A 14703-nucleotide genomic window follows, 5' to 3' on the forward strand; every position below is an offset into this window, starting at 1 on the left:
TCGGGCGGGGAGCGGCCGCCGAGGGCTGCTGCGGCCTGCGCACGGGGCCCGGGTCCGAGCCGGGCGCTGCCCCCAGGCTGGGCGAGGGCAGCAGCAATTTCCGTGGGTAGAAAGCGGAGTCCTAGCGCTACGAAGCCCCCGCGGCGCTTCGGAAAGTGATTAACTGCAGGAGTAACCACGGTAACGGCCCCGCCTCTTCTTCCCACCTGGGGCTGCCCTCTCAGCCCGTCTCCTTCTAATGGCGTTTTCGCCGTCACCTGGGCTCCCTCGCTCCTCATTGGCTGCGCTCCGAGATCTCACTATGCTCACTCCATCCCTTCTACCAATCATCATCGGGTGGGGCCGCTGTGTCCCCCCCACCCGCCCCACGCCTGACGGGCACCGGCTCCCGCCCGAGAGCCAATCAAAGCGGCTGAGCGGTTTTGTGCGGCCAATGGGAGAGCGCGGAGCGGCTGCTGCTGCTGTTGTTGTTGATGGGTGAGAAGCGGGTGAGGTGAGTGCGTGAGGGGCAGCGGCTGGGGCTGTGGCTGTGCAGGTGAGTGAGGGGCTGGGCGGCCCGGGCTGGGGTCTCAAGGTTGGGGTGCGGGGCTTTGCCACTCCGGTCTCCTGGCAGCGGGAGGAGCTCACTGTGCCCGGCACCCCTCGCCCAGGGCTGGGCGCTGTTCGGAGGCCGGCTGCCTTGCCCTGTTGCTGGCAAGCTTTTAATTTTGTCCAAGAGTCAGAACAGATTTGATTGTGAAAATTGCTCGTGTCAGAACCACCTACCGAGCCAGTCACCAGGCGTGTAGCCGTGCTGCAATAAAAAGGGGGGGGGGGGAACATCCTTACAATTAACCCCTAAGCCAGCGATACTCTGTCCCCATTGCAAGGCTCTTCCTAGCGCATGATGTTAAAACGCTGTGATTTTTAGTTGTTTTTAACCATTCAGGGTGTTTTTACCATGTAGTTAACCAGTTGTAGCTGTTAAAAATAATACTTGGTTAGTCATTTTACTGTGAAAATAACGTGTGTGTGTGTTAGTTAAACTCCCCTGTCATTGGAATATATAGTACTACAGTAAATCAAACCATGAATTCACATTACTGTGTCTCTTCTGGGTGATGTTGATTGTTAATTTGGCTCTTGAACCACTCAGACCTGAGTATCTGCCCTAAACTGTTTCATCCTTTGACTATAAAAGAAAAGATATCATGCCTTGGGGTCTAGTGAGTACAGTACATCCTAACTTAACATATGGCTTGTTTTGCCATTGGATTCTAAATTGTATATATTGTTTGGCCTCTGATAAGTAAGTAATCTTGCAGTTTGAATAATTTTGTTCTGCAGTGGGGAAATACACACTGTGTTTGCAGTAACATGTACGATCCTTGTGTTTAGGAGTCAAACTATTTAATAGTCTTAAGCAAGTAATTTTTCCATTACGTGCCGTGCTTAAACTTCTTACCCAAAACATTACCCATGGGGATTTTCATTTTTTTAATAGCTTAAAATATCAAGTTTTTACTGACAAAATTTGGCCAAATATCAGGGGGGAGAGGGAAGGTTTTTCAACAAAATCAAAAGTTATTGAGGAAGCCAGGTACTTTCCATGAAAATTCTTATTTAATCAAACCCCTAGTTGTTTTTCCCAAGATAATTTGATAGAAAGTTGTTGACCAACACTACTGAATAGTCTGAAGAAATTCACCTGTATGTAACTACAAAAAGTTCTACTTTTAGTATACTGAACATTTTTTATCAACCTCCCTAACTGCCATTTTACTTACCAGGGTGTTTTCTTAGAGGAATGGTTTAAGGTTGAAATAATAATCAGTTGCTTTACTCAACATTTGAAAAGAAGCCTCTTTGCTTAGTGAATGAATAGAATTTTATAATGGTGATTGATATCAGTGTTACACTTCTAAAATAATTAAGAGTTTATGATGATAGACGTTTAGGTACAGATTCTCTGAAGGGGCTTGCCACCAAACCAGTTATTAGAAACATTTGGATTCAGGGGCATACATAGCAATTTACATTTGAAAAAAGGGTAAACAGTGAAGTGGCAAAATTTGTAGATGATCCAAAACTACTAAAAATAGTTAAATCCCCGGCAGACTGCAAAGAGCTACAAAAGTATCTCTCAAAACTGGGGACTAGGCAACAAAATGGCAGATGAAATTCAATGTTGATAAATGCAAAGTAATTCACATTAGAAAACATAATCCTAATTATACATATAAAATGATGGGGTCTAAATTAGCTGTTACCACTCAAGAAAGAGATCTTGGAATCATTGTGGATATTTCTCTGAAAATATCCACTCAATCTTCAGCAGCAGTCAAAAAAAAAAACCAGAATCATTTAAGAAAGGGATAGATAATAAGATGGAAAATATCATATTGCCTCTATATAAATCCTATGGTATGCCTGCATCTTGAATACTGCGTGCAGATGTGGTCACCCTATCTCAAAAAAGATATATTAGAATTGGAAAAGGTTCAGAAAAGGGCACCAAAAATGATTAGGGGTATGGAATGGCTTCCATATGAGGAGAGATTAATAAGACTGGGATTTTCAGCTTGGAAAAGAGATGACTAAATGGGAATATGCTAGAGGTCTATAAAATCATGACAAGTGTGGAGAAAGTAAATAAGGAAGTGTTATTTACTCATAACACCTGAACTAGGGGTCACTAATATAAATTAATAGGCAGCAGGTTTTAAACAAACGGAAGTATTTCTTCACACAATGCGCAGTCAGCCTATGCAACTCCTTGCCAGAGGATCTTGTGGAGGCCAAGACTAGAAAAATTCATGGAGGATAGGTCCATCAATGGCTATTAGCCAGGATGGGCAGGGATGGTATCCCTAGCGTCTGTTTGCCGGAAGCTGGGAATGGGCAACAGGGAATGGATTGTTTGATTACCTATTCTGTTCATTCCCTCTGGGGAATCTGGCATTGGCCACTGTTGGAAGACAGGATATTGGGCTAGATGGACCTTTGTTCTGAGCCAGTATGGCCGTTCTTATGTTGACCACTTTTGGAGGGGCTGGAGGAGCTCTGTGACCCTGCCGATTATTGGGGAGAGCCCATGCCTCTGCTTGCCCTCCCTTGTGCACTCCCCTGTTTGAGTTTATCCTTTAGCCCTCTACTCACTTGATCTGATTTCAGTTTAACTGTAGGATTAAACCTGTTGATTCTGTTTACATCATAGTTTTGTGCTTTTTTTAAAGTACAATGTATTTTTACAGTGTCCTTCTTAACCCTTTAATGTAACCTTTTTTTTTTAATTGAAGTAGATGGCTGTTTGAACAGCATCAATTTGTCAGTAACAAATTCAATTTTACCTTTTAAAATTTATAGGCTGTTTCTAGAATTCTGCAGAGCAACTGCAAGTGTGAAGTTTTTTATATTTGAACAATGGCAGTGAATGAGAGTGTTGACATCCTGAACTCCGCTTACCTGGCTGTGGAATACATCGACTCTTTCTTGCCTGACAATCCACTGCAGCAACCATTTAAAAATGCTTGGAACTATATGCTGGACAATTACACCAAGTTCCAGATTGCAACATGGGGATCACTCATAATTCATGAACTTTCCTACTTTTTGCTCTGTCTACCTGGATTTATATTTCAGTTTATACCTTATATGCAAAAGTATAAAATTCAGCAGGTAAGATAAAGAATTTTGAATTGCACAGGTTTCTGGTTGCTTTGTTTTTTGTACAAATTATGTGATATTCTAACTTCGTATTTTACAAATGGTCAGGAATCTTAGAATGTAGAAACATCTGTTCTTGATATGCTAGTCTATATATTTTATGGGAGGCTCACACACTTCACTTCCACCTATATAAAGCCACAGGTTATTGGGGTTGGTGATGGAACTCCTTCAGCTTTGTGGGAGGGGAAGGGATCCATTGTTCTCAAAGTGAATGCAAAGGACAACTTTGCAGCACAGCCTCTTCAATCACTGTTCCGTTACACAAAGTGGAATAGAGGCTACATACCTGTGTGTGGAAGATTTGGGCTCTTGGCTAAGTATAAATCTGGATCCCGTAGCCCAGTGATACTCGGACTTCAAGGGTTCAGGAACCAAAATAGTGATCAAAGTGATCAACATTACCCAAAAGAGCCACAGTAGTATGAATTGATTGTTTCATTTACTATAGTACTGTAGTGTACTAGATTTAAATAGTATGACAGAGGAAATATTTAGTTTTTATATGTAAAGTGTGTGTATATATCGTCTCAGCAAATAAGTTAATAACTTAGTGCAAGTTGATAACATTGGTTAATAATCAGGATGCTTTTACTGTTGGCTAATAACTTTAATATGTCTCCTGCAGTTCTTTGCAGCAGGATATTAAAGAGCCATTTGCACAGTCAATATCACTGCTGTAAACCTCTCCCCTGCCCTAGTACTCCCATATGTTGGCTTCTTAAGTTCCAAGATGGGGGCCACACCTCGGGCCTTCCCTGCAGGACATCTCCACCCAAATCCCCTTGAAGGGGCAATGCAAAGTTTCTGTAATACAGAAAACACTGAGCAAGCTGTCCACACTGAGTGAATTTCATTCCATAATACAGGTAATCTGCCCATCCAATGCAACCTGGTGATTGTTTTCTACACTTGCCTGACTTACATGTTCATATTAAGGACTGGATTTAAAATCAAACTTGTCTATGACAGTGAGTGTTGAAAAATTCTTGTGAAACTTAAGTATATAAATGTTTACATAATTTGGTTGGAAAATATTAAGTAAATATAGATGTCATAGCTATGATCTATCCCACACATCCTTGCAACAGACTTTAATTCCCAGCATCTCTTTGTATCCTTGCATTCGTCCAAATGTGTGTGTGTGTGTGTGTGTGTGTAATGAAAATGTAGTGGAGAAGTGCATATGTTGGCATGGTATAGTTTTATCTGAATGAGTCTTGGATAATAACTCTCTTGCAAGTGGTGAAGTCATCCATGAGTTTTGTATGACTGCAATGCGAACTTGGAAGTTACATTTAAAAAAATAAAATAATGAATTGGAATGATTTGTGGCCAAACCCCTGTAAAATCAGGTTGCTTTAGTTAATTTTAGTTTTGGTCACTAATGTGACCTACCTTTAAAGGTTCTAGGATAGAAAAAACAATACAACACAAAGGAATTTGTATTAAAAAGAAAATAATTACACCTTGAGATATGAGAGAGACCCAAATTCCACCCTCAGAAATACACTGACTTGTCATCACTCTGAACTGTACTGCCCTGCCTCTGCTCTTTCCCAATGTGCCTGTATCCTTTGACACCCCCCCCCACCCCCAAACAGTTCTCTCTCCAGTCCCTTTTGGTGTCTTCCTCTCACATCTATTTTTTTTATCTACCAGCCAATAGAAACTGCTTAGGAACCTACTTTCCAGGTGATTGAAAACTGAGACTGTAGAATTTGCGTTGGGCTGACCATACTTTCTTTGGAGGCACAAAAGGGTTATTTAACAATCATTTCAGTCTAACACGAGATTAAAATAATCTCATGTTTAGTCATTGAGACTTTATTAAGTTAATTGAAAGCTGAGTTGCAAGTGGGAGAAAAATAACTTGCCAGTTTACTGACATATGTAAGAAGCAGAGAATGGTTTCACATTTTTTTAAAGAATATGAAAATTATTGGGTTTGCCTTCACCTCCACACCTAGGGTGACCAGATAGCAAGTGTGAAAAATTGGGACAGAGGGTGGGGGGTTGCAGGGGGGTAATAGGAGCCTATAAAAGAAAAAAAAAACCAAACATCAGGACTGTCCCTATAAAATTGGGACATCTGGTCACCCTATCCATACACATTCTCCAGCAAAACCGGCAATCTCTTTTTATGTGGTTTAGGAATTTTCGCAGTCTTTAAATTGGTGGGATGCTAAATTTTAGGTGATTTTTCTCCCCCTCTGTCCCCAGGTTAATGTAGTGATAGAGTTAAATAGATGTCAACAAAAACAAATAGTTTCACTTAAGTCGTTCATCTCAGTCAGTTCTCACTTGACAGATGCTGTGATGTCATCCTGCTAGCTCTCCAGTGGCCCATAATCTTCCAGGGTAGACAAGACCTGATTTGTTTTTCTTTCTTTTATGAAGGTAAAAAGAATTCTTGGAAACTCCACTTTCTTTCAGGCTTTTGCTTCTTGTTTATACTTTTTTCAGGTCACCTAATTAATCCATCAGTCTGTTCATTTGCACCTCTTTCTTTATAATGTGACGAGTTGACTTAAACTCACTAAAAGAGTGAAAATCACCTAGGATGTAGTGGATCCTTAACTTACTGCATATGTACTTCTAACACCTAAAAATATGATTGTATGTTATGTAACAAATGTGACCACCTAAGATTTTACAATTCTCACTTGTTACGCACACACAGACTACTTAGAACTACTTGGTGGTCAGAACTTTCTCCAAAAGCACAGGCCCCTACTACTGAGTAAAGGAAAATATTTATCAGCTTTTAGCAATACAGTATATATCAAACACAGTTGAACAGGTCTATCCAGTAGAGACCAGTGGTAGACCTAAAGACTAGCTAGTTTATTACAGCACTACGTGTCTGTAATACTAAAGCATAGCTTGGCAAAGTAGGAAATTCAGTGAATGCTTTTCTTTTTTCTATTGTAGCTTGAAGCCAAATCTTCAGAATTACTTTCTGTACTTCTGCAATGATATTGCATACTAGGACTGATGATTGGAAATTTCTTTTTCCTAGGATAAACCAGAAACGTGGGAGAAGCAGTGGAAGTGTTTAAAAACGCTTCTCTTCAATCACTTCTGTATTCAGCTTCCTCTGATATGTGGTACCTACTATTTCACAGAGTACTTCAATATCCCTTATGACTGGGAAAGGATGCCAAGATGGTAGGTAGAAACCATTGAAATGTTATTTGTACTTCTGTTTTAACTCTCTGTTGGAAGAACCGATGACAGTACCTGTGAAATGTTCCCAGCTGCTAGGGAACTTAGTGTGCTGCACAGTCATGTGATTGTTTTGAACGAATGTGTAATTCATAGACCCAATCTTGTTCTCACTGAAGTTTATCCAGTTGCAATAATGGGACCAGGCTAGGGTCCTATATTTGATATTGTGCCTAATGCCTGCAATGTTGTTCAAATCCCGAAGGGGGAGGATTTGAAAAACTAAATCCAAAAAGGGATACAGTGTGGCTGGAAGTTAAGACACCATCTGTGGGCTCGTGAGCACCCTTGTATATGCAAGCGTCTAATGTTTTTTGAGCCATCTGGTTCATTTCCAGAAATAACATGATGAAGCGTTACCCACATACTGTATTATGTACTTCAGGAAAGAGACTGTACCATGTGCACACTCTTCTGTCTGCAAACTAATACATTTTTAAATCACAAACCTTATGTTTTTTAAGTGCCTCTTTTACTAGTTTTAGTGTCAGGAGAAATATTACATACAGTAATTTTCTATATTTTTTCACAGTTTCTTGCAGGGTACTAAGTTATCTCCTTTCTAGTGCTAATGCTGCTTTTTTTTTCTTTATATAACTGCAGTGTGTTAGTATGCAGGTGTGTGTTAGTGTGAGAGCGCACACACGTGTGTCATGGCCAAACTAAGAAGCTTGCAGTATTGCATGTTAACTCATTTAACAGCTCTTTCATTGATCTGCTGACACTTACCACTGAGTATAGTACTTAAAATGGTACATATATTATGTTTTGTTAGCAAATAAATATATGTACAATTTTAGGTACTATATTCAGTGGTATTTGTTAGTAGTAGATCAATAAAAGAGCTGTTAACAGCATATACATGTGCTCATAGTGCATATTATCTGATCATTAACTGTACTTTAAAGTTAAATGTACATCCCAAGTTTCCAGAGCCTTTCCCTGCGCATACATCCTGGATTTGGCCCGTTAGCAAAGAAAAATACTATTTCTTTCATATATTTTAATCTTGCTATCGCTAACAGTATATATATATATATTTTTTTTAAAGGTACATGCTACTTGCCCAGTGTTTTGGATGTGCAGTGATTGAGGATGCCTGGCACTATTTCTTGCATAGACTCTTGCATCACAAGAGAATATACAAGTACATCCATAAAGTTCATCATGAGTTCATAGTATGTACTACTTTAATGATTTCAACCTTATGTGTTTAATATAACCAGGATGCTGACAATAAACACTGTATTAATCAAGCACATTTAAATAGATCTTGCGTCCATTTGGAAATAGGGAGAACAGCCAATCTTACAAAATATTTTACACCTAGCTAGTTTTTTCTTATATCCATTACCCTAGTATTTGTAACTGTGTTTAAATGACTTCTGGGTGGTTCCATAACTATTAAATTAACCCAGATATCATAGATCTAACAGAACATGTCTTGTAACAACTCTTTGTCTCTTCTCTCCCTTTCACTCAAATGGCAGCCGTGTTCTGATACCCACCTTTTATCATCTGACTGTCAGGATGGTGACTGTCTACTTGATTATTCATTTGTTGTATTTAATGACATACTGTCAAATTGACAATCACATTTGTTAGAAGATTTGTAGCCTGTTATAAGTTTCACTAAGATTATAGTTATCTTTATAATTACTATGCCATAATCTTTATTGTACGGTAAGATTACTATAGCTGCAAGGTTGGTTTGGGCAATTAACATTCTAAATATAGTCACTTTAATTGTTTGTCTTGTACAGTCCTAAAAAGATCCTTATAATAAACAGCAGTAGGGCCACAAAACCCTATGCACTCTTAAGGATTTAAAAAAAAAAAAAAGTGTTCAGGACATACTAATTAAAAAGAGCTTCATTCCAAAAGTAGTCTTAAAAAATTCAAGTTGACAGTGTTCTTCTTCAAAACTGTTTTTAGTGTTGTATTTCCTGAACTTGGATGTGGTGAATTAGTATATTTTTATATAGCATCCTTATTTTGTAAGGATGTTTCAGGACCACCAACTAGGTCCACAGGTTACCTTATGAACTTAGCAAACAGACAACCGCTGTTTGGTGTAGCAGACAATAGCCACTTGCGAACTCCAGGTTCGAATCTATAAACCTGTTCCTTGGATTCATAGATATTAAGGTCAGAAGGGACCATTATGATCATCTAAGCTGACCTCCTGCACAATGCAGGCCACAGAATCTCACCCGCCCACTCCTGCAATAAACTTCTCACCTATGTCTGAGCTATTGAAGTCCTCAAATCATGGTTTAAAGACTTCAGGGAGCAGAGAATCCTCCAGCAAGTCACTTATGACCCATGCTACAGAGGAAGGCAAAAAACCTCCAGGGCCTCTTCCAATCTGCCCTGGAGGAAAATTCCTTCCCGACCCCAAATATGGCGATCAGCTGAACCCTAAGCATATGGGCAGGATTCACCAGCAAGATACCCAGGAAAGAATTCTCTGTAGTAACTCAGATCCCACCCCATCTAACATCCCATCACAGGCCATTGGGCCTATTTACCATGAATATTTAAAGATCAATTTATTTATTTCAGCATCAGTACAGAATGCCACACCCAGTGATCAGTTAGGGGTGATAGGACAATGAATTGGCTGCATGTACACACACACAAGGCTGTACATAAACAAACACTTAAGTCTCGGTGCTTTTTTTTTTTGTACCCAGGATGGCATTCTACTTTTATCAACACCCTATTCTGATTTGTTATATAATAATTTATGACCAAATATGAAATTCTGCATTACACAACAGGTTATATAACATTTATCTACTTATTAGCAATAACAAAGCTATTAATTTTATTATTTGAGAGGGAGTTTGGGAACTCTGCTTTTTTTATACTTATTATATCTGGCAGATCTACTGTACCCAAACCTGGGACAGTCCAAAAACTGAACAGGATATCTAGTAAGCCAAAAAGGCTGTGTCTGCACTTTTTACTTCCGAAAAGGTTATTCAAAGGTCTTATTAACTGCACTAGGCCAACAATTATATTGCTTATATGATACTGTCTAATATGTGATGTATATGATCCTTTAAATACTCTTAGGCCCTTACCATCTTACCTATGGTAAGATCACCTATTCACTGTTTCACTTCCTTACTTTAGACCTCGTTGGTCCCTAAGGGACAAAAAGGGGTCCACATTCTTCCTTTTGAGAACTGCTTTGATTTCACGTTACTGATTCTGGTTGGCAGTTGTCCAATCACAGTTTTGATCCAGCAATACATTATGAATAATGTTATTAATATTACAAGCTGAAGCACTATTAATAGATACAAATTTATATAAACTCATGTATTCCTGTGTTGTGGAAGGTATTTAAAATTTTAAGGCTTTCACAAAAACTTGCTGTAATTGCCATAATGAGATCATTTGATTTTACTACTAATTTCTGGTTCAGGGAAGTTGATAATGGCCAGGGAAACATGTTTCCTACCATTGTTAACTAATATATAGAAATGGCAAGCTTTCTTTTATTTATTTGCAAGGTTGTCATCACTGTAGTACTGGAGTGACTCAAAATCATCAATGGTTTTTGTCCTTCCCACTGAGGTTAGGGAACACTCCTGGGGGACTGAAGCACTTGATCATGTGCCCCTATATAGCCAGTGGATGAACCAGGGATTGAACCCCAGTCTCTTGAGTGCCCTGTCTGCAAGACCATCCTATTTACCGTTATCTCTGTTCTAAAGTGGTCTGACTCTTGAGTGTGTTGACATACTACAGAAAAGTGCTTACTGTGTGTGTTTTTCTTTTCCTCCCAGTCTCCATTTGGGATGCAAGCAGAGTATGCACATCCACTGGAAACGCTTATCCTTGGAACTGGTTTTTTCATTGGCATTATTGTTTTCTGTAACCATATGATTCTTCTGTGGGCCTGGGTAATATGTCGCTTAATGGAAACCATTGATGTACACAGGTAAAATCCTCTCATTCCGTGTTAGTGATTTTTCCATACTCGGCTCTTCCACCTATCTTTGTGCTAGTATATATGAGATACTAGGAGGCTCTTTACCACACTACAAATAGAAGTCCACAGTGTACAACAGCCAGAGAAGGATTGTAGTGCTTCTTTCATTTCAGTATTGTAGTTGGCCATTTGTCCTTTTCAAAATAATAATTGTTGTTCTGTTTTGGCAATGTTAATAACAAAACTCCTTGGGTGGGAAAATAGGGCTCTCACTAAAACAACTTCAGAAAGCATCTACTAGAAACACAGTTTGTGAGATTAGTGGCAGGATTATACATTTTGTGATCTCAGTTTTTAGGAAAGGTAAATCTCGGACACCAGTGAAGCTCTCAAGATTGAACTTAGAGCCTGAGAGAGAAAATTGGATATTTAGTACACAAATTACCTAATGTTTGTTAACATATGAAATAAGTGAGGTTTTATTTTACTAAAATGGAGGGGGACCTCAAGGTAATATATCTTAAACTTCTCTGTCAATAGGCTTGCCTGTGCAGAAAGGCTTATCTTGGAGAACCAATGCTTGCTTAGCCTAAGGGGCCCCAGTTCAGCTCCCAGGAAAAATTGCCTGTAGGTGGTGGTCCATAATGACAGTCTACATTTTCCTAAATCTTCTGTGGGGCTTGGAGAGCAATCTTTACTTGTTTTTAATTAACCTAATCTCAATGTAGTAATATACTTACAGGCAAGAACTAAAAGATCAAGAATGGTATAAAATATTATAGGTTAGAACAGTGACCCATTCTTCAGGTGGCCAAATAGCTTCATTGTATCAATTTTAACATTTTCTGTGATTTTTACTTCACTTCCATTTGAGGGAAGCTGTTATATGCCTTATGAACTGAAGAATGCAACGCTACAGCAGCATAAATAAAATAAAAATGGATTAAACTAAATCGAAGTAGTGCATTTCAATGTGAACAGCAGATAGAAGCCACAACTGTCAGTGGACATTTTTCCCGAAGTGGTCACACTAACAGGCATGGGATGACAGGAATATTATAGCAAAATCAAATCTAGACACTATCTTGCCACTAGGTGGAGTAATATGCTTTCTAGTCCAACAAAATGTGAACATGTTGAAATCCTTTAATGTCATTTCCCTTTCCTTTCTGCAGTACTACTTAAATGTTGAGATTTTTAGCTACATTTAATGTGTTTCTCAACCTGGTACTGGACATTCTGGCTCAGATGCCACACAAAAGACTTTCTTCTATATTCATCATTGTAGTGATGTTTTGGGTGTTTTGGCTTTCATTTTTCAGTCTGAGAAGTAATCTGTGGTGCCTGGCTTTGTTTGTGTTTATAAACAAAATGTTAAAAACATTATGGTTCAGTATTTTAATTCTGTTTTTGTTTTTTCTCTCTAGTGGCTACGATATTCCTCTAAACCCCCTGCATCTAGTTCCCTTCTATGCTGGGGCTCGTTTTCATGATTTCCATCACATGAACTTTATTGGCAACTATGCTTCAACCTTCACATGGTGGGATAGAATCTTTGGTACAGATTATCAGTATGTTTCATATCAAGAGAAAGAGAAGAATCAAGAATTGTTGACAGAAAAAAAGTCCAACTAAATTTCTCATTTAACCTCCCACAGACAAACTGTTTCCATCTTTCTTTTGGGCTTAAACTTGTAATTAACACCTGATCACAAATTAAAGCAATATTTTGCTTTTCTTAAAAGCAAAAGTTAAGCATATACCTTGTCCCTTGGCTACTAAGTGGTAGGGGAAATCATTAATTACATTGCAATATCTTCCTAATGGGAATGCTTTCTATTTTATACACAACTCTAAAGTATATATGCAGTACTTTAAAGATAAATTTAAAAATTACATAGGTGACTTGAAAGTTTTTTGTCATCTGTTGCAAGAATTTTATTAAACTTTTTAAAGTATCTATAATGCCCTATTTGGATTCATGTAGAATTATGTACATTATAATATACTGAAATTGGACTTCATTTTTAAAAAAAATTATATATATATTCTTAAATTTGTAATACAAATACAGCAACCCTATTAAAACTGTGGTACTGGCACTATATTTAAACCTGGAGCAAATGGGCAGAATTTGCTTTAGGAACCAAAATACCATCAGTTGATAAGGAGCTTAGACCAGCCATTTGCACACTGAATAATGCAAACTATTAATTCCAGAAGAGCTGGCTATATGTTTAGAAACATTCCTGACATGGGTGTAGTACATTTTAGATAAGATTAGAAAAGGGTGGTTTTGTTTTTACTTGAGAAGCCTTTTTTGCTGCTCTTTAAGTTACTTTGTCAGTGTTCTTAGCATTTACATTACATTTCCTTCTGTGTGTTGTAATTTGCTAAACTGACTTGTTGCTAGATTTGCACTTGTGGATTACAAAATACAATAAATGTGTTGATTTGGCATCGTGTGTATGTCATTGTGTATCTTCCATATTTTTAATGTAAAGCAAATGAGGAATTGCCCTACATTGCCATTCACTTTCAAAATATATGAGCAGAGTTAATTCTAAAATTAATTGACTCAGGCAGTGTAAGGTAACGACTGTAGAATGCATCTGAGGAACTATCTACACTATAATAACTGGGGGACTTGGGACTTGTACAAAATTATTGTCCCCTAACATAGTTAACACACTTATCTTGTAGTGTATATGGACCTAACTTTTTCCCAAGCAAGGCTACAGCTTTGGAAAACTAAGGCTGCAGCTTAGTTCAGGGACAGAATATGGTTAGGTCTACCATAGAACCTAGAGTTCAGAACACCAGAGTTACGAACTGACCAGTCAGCCACACATCTCATTTGGAACTGGAAGTACACAATCGGGCAGCAACAAAGACGGGGAGGGGGGAAGCAAATACAGAACAGTACTGTGTTAAACGTAAACTACTAAATACAGCTCTGAAACTTTTTTCCTTTTTTCTTAAAGTCAGTTTTCAGTTGTAAACTTCTAAGTGAACAACCATAAAGTTTTGTTCAGTTACAAACATTTCAGAGTTACAAACAACCTCCATTCCCAACCTGATTGTAACACAGGTTCTACTGTACCTTACACAGCACACAGAACCAATATTTTTTCAGTGGTGGTGGTGGTTATATCCATCTAAATATTTAGATATGCCACCCCAATGCTCTCCCACAAGTGAAGAGAACCATGGAACTAGTCTCTTAAGTATTAAATGCAAAAGTCTTTGACTTAGATTTTCCTCTTTTTATTTTTTCCCACACAGACAAAACAGTCAAAACCCTTATAAACTAATTAAGCTAATCTACAGGCCAGGCAGGGAGAGACAGAAACAGATTGATTTCTATTTTTAAATATTTGGAAGATTTTCTGATGCTATAAGTGGCAAAGGCATATAAATACATAGCATAACTATTGTTGTACTCCAGAAGAAATGCTTCCAATTCCTTTGTCCTCCCACCCAGCCCCCCCTTCTTTTTTAAGGGGAAAAAATGCTAACTGTATATAAATTTAGCTGACTGCACACAAGGCTCTCAGTAAAGAGACATGTCTTGGAAATAGCTCTCAAAAGACTTGTTTCCAGGCTCTTAAGATACTTGCTGTATACTTTTTCTCTCTGGCCAACACCCAACTGTGCTTAGGGATTGAAGGCATATCTACACACGCACTTTCTGTGCAGCAAGCTGCGGTGTAAATCTATAATACTGCAGCTTGCTGCATGCCAACTGTCCGGATCCTGCTGATGCACACTAAAATTCTTGTGTGCATTGAGCTACTGCTGTTTCATCCTTCATTGTGGGGTCT

General features: G+C 38.5%; 1 protein-coding gene across 3 annotated transcripts; it reads left to right on the top strand.

Moving 5' to 3' along the window:
• The first annotated feature begins 395 nt into the window (after nt 1-395).
• On the top strand, nt 396-13329 carry MSMO1 (methylsterol monooxygenase 1). Of its 3 annotated transcripts, none has more exons than XM_073341555.2 (6): nt 396-493; nt 3346-3657; nt 6728-6876; nt 7985-8111; nt 10734-10888; nt 12307-13329. In XM_073341555.2, the coding sequence occupies exons 2-6, from the start codon at nt 3403-3405 to the stop codon at nt 12512-12514; spliced, it is 894 nt and encodes a 297-aa protein (XP_073197656.1). In that variant the 5' UTR covers nt 396-493; nt 3346-3402; the 3' UTR covers nt 12515-13329. The 3 variants fall into 3 exon arrangements, with proteins under 3 accessions (XP_073197656.1, XP_073197655.1, XP_073197657.1); XM_073341554.2 differs by having other exon boundaries at nt 428-535; XM_073341556.2 differs by lacking the exons at nt 396-493; nt 3346-3657 and adding an exon at nt 4518-4676.
• Nucleotides 13330-14703: the final 1374 nt, after the last annotated feature.

Source organism: Lepidochelys kempii, chromosome 4, assembly GCF_965140285.1.
Source record: "Lepidochelys kempii isolate rLepKem1 chromosome 4, rLepKem1.hap1, whole genome shotgun sequence".
NCBI lineage: Eukaryota > Metazoa > Chordata > Testudines > Cheloniidae > Lepidochelys > Lepidochelys kempii.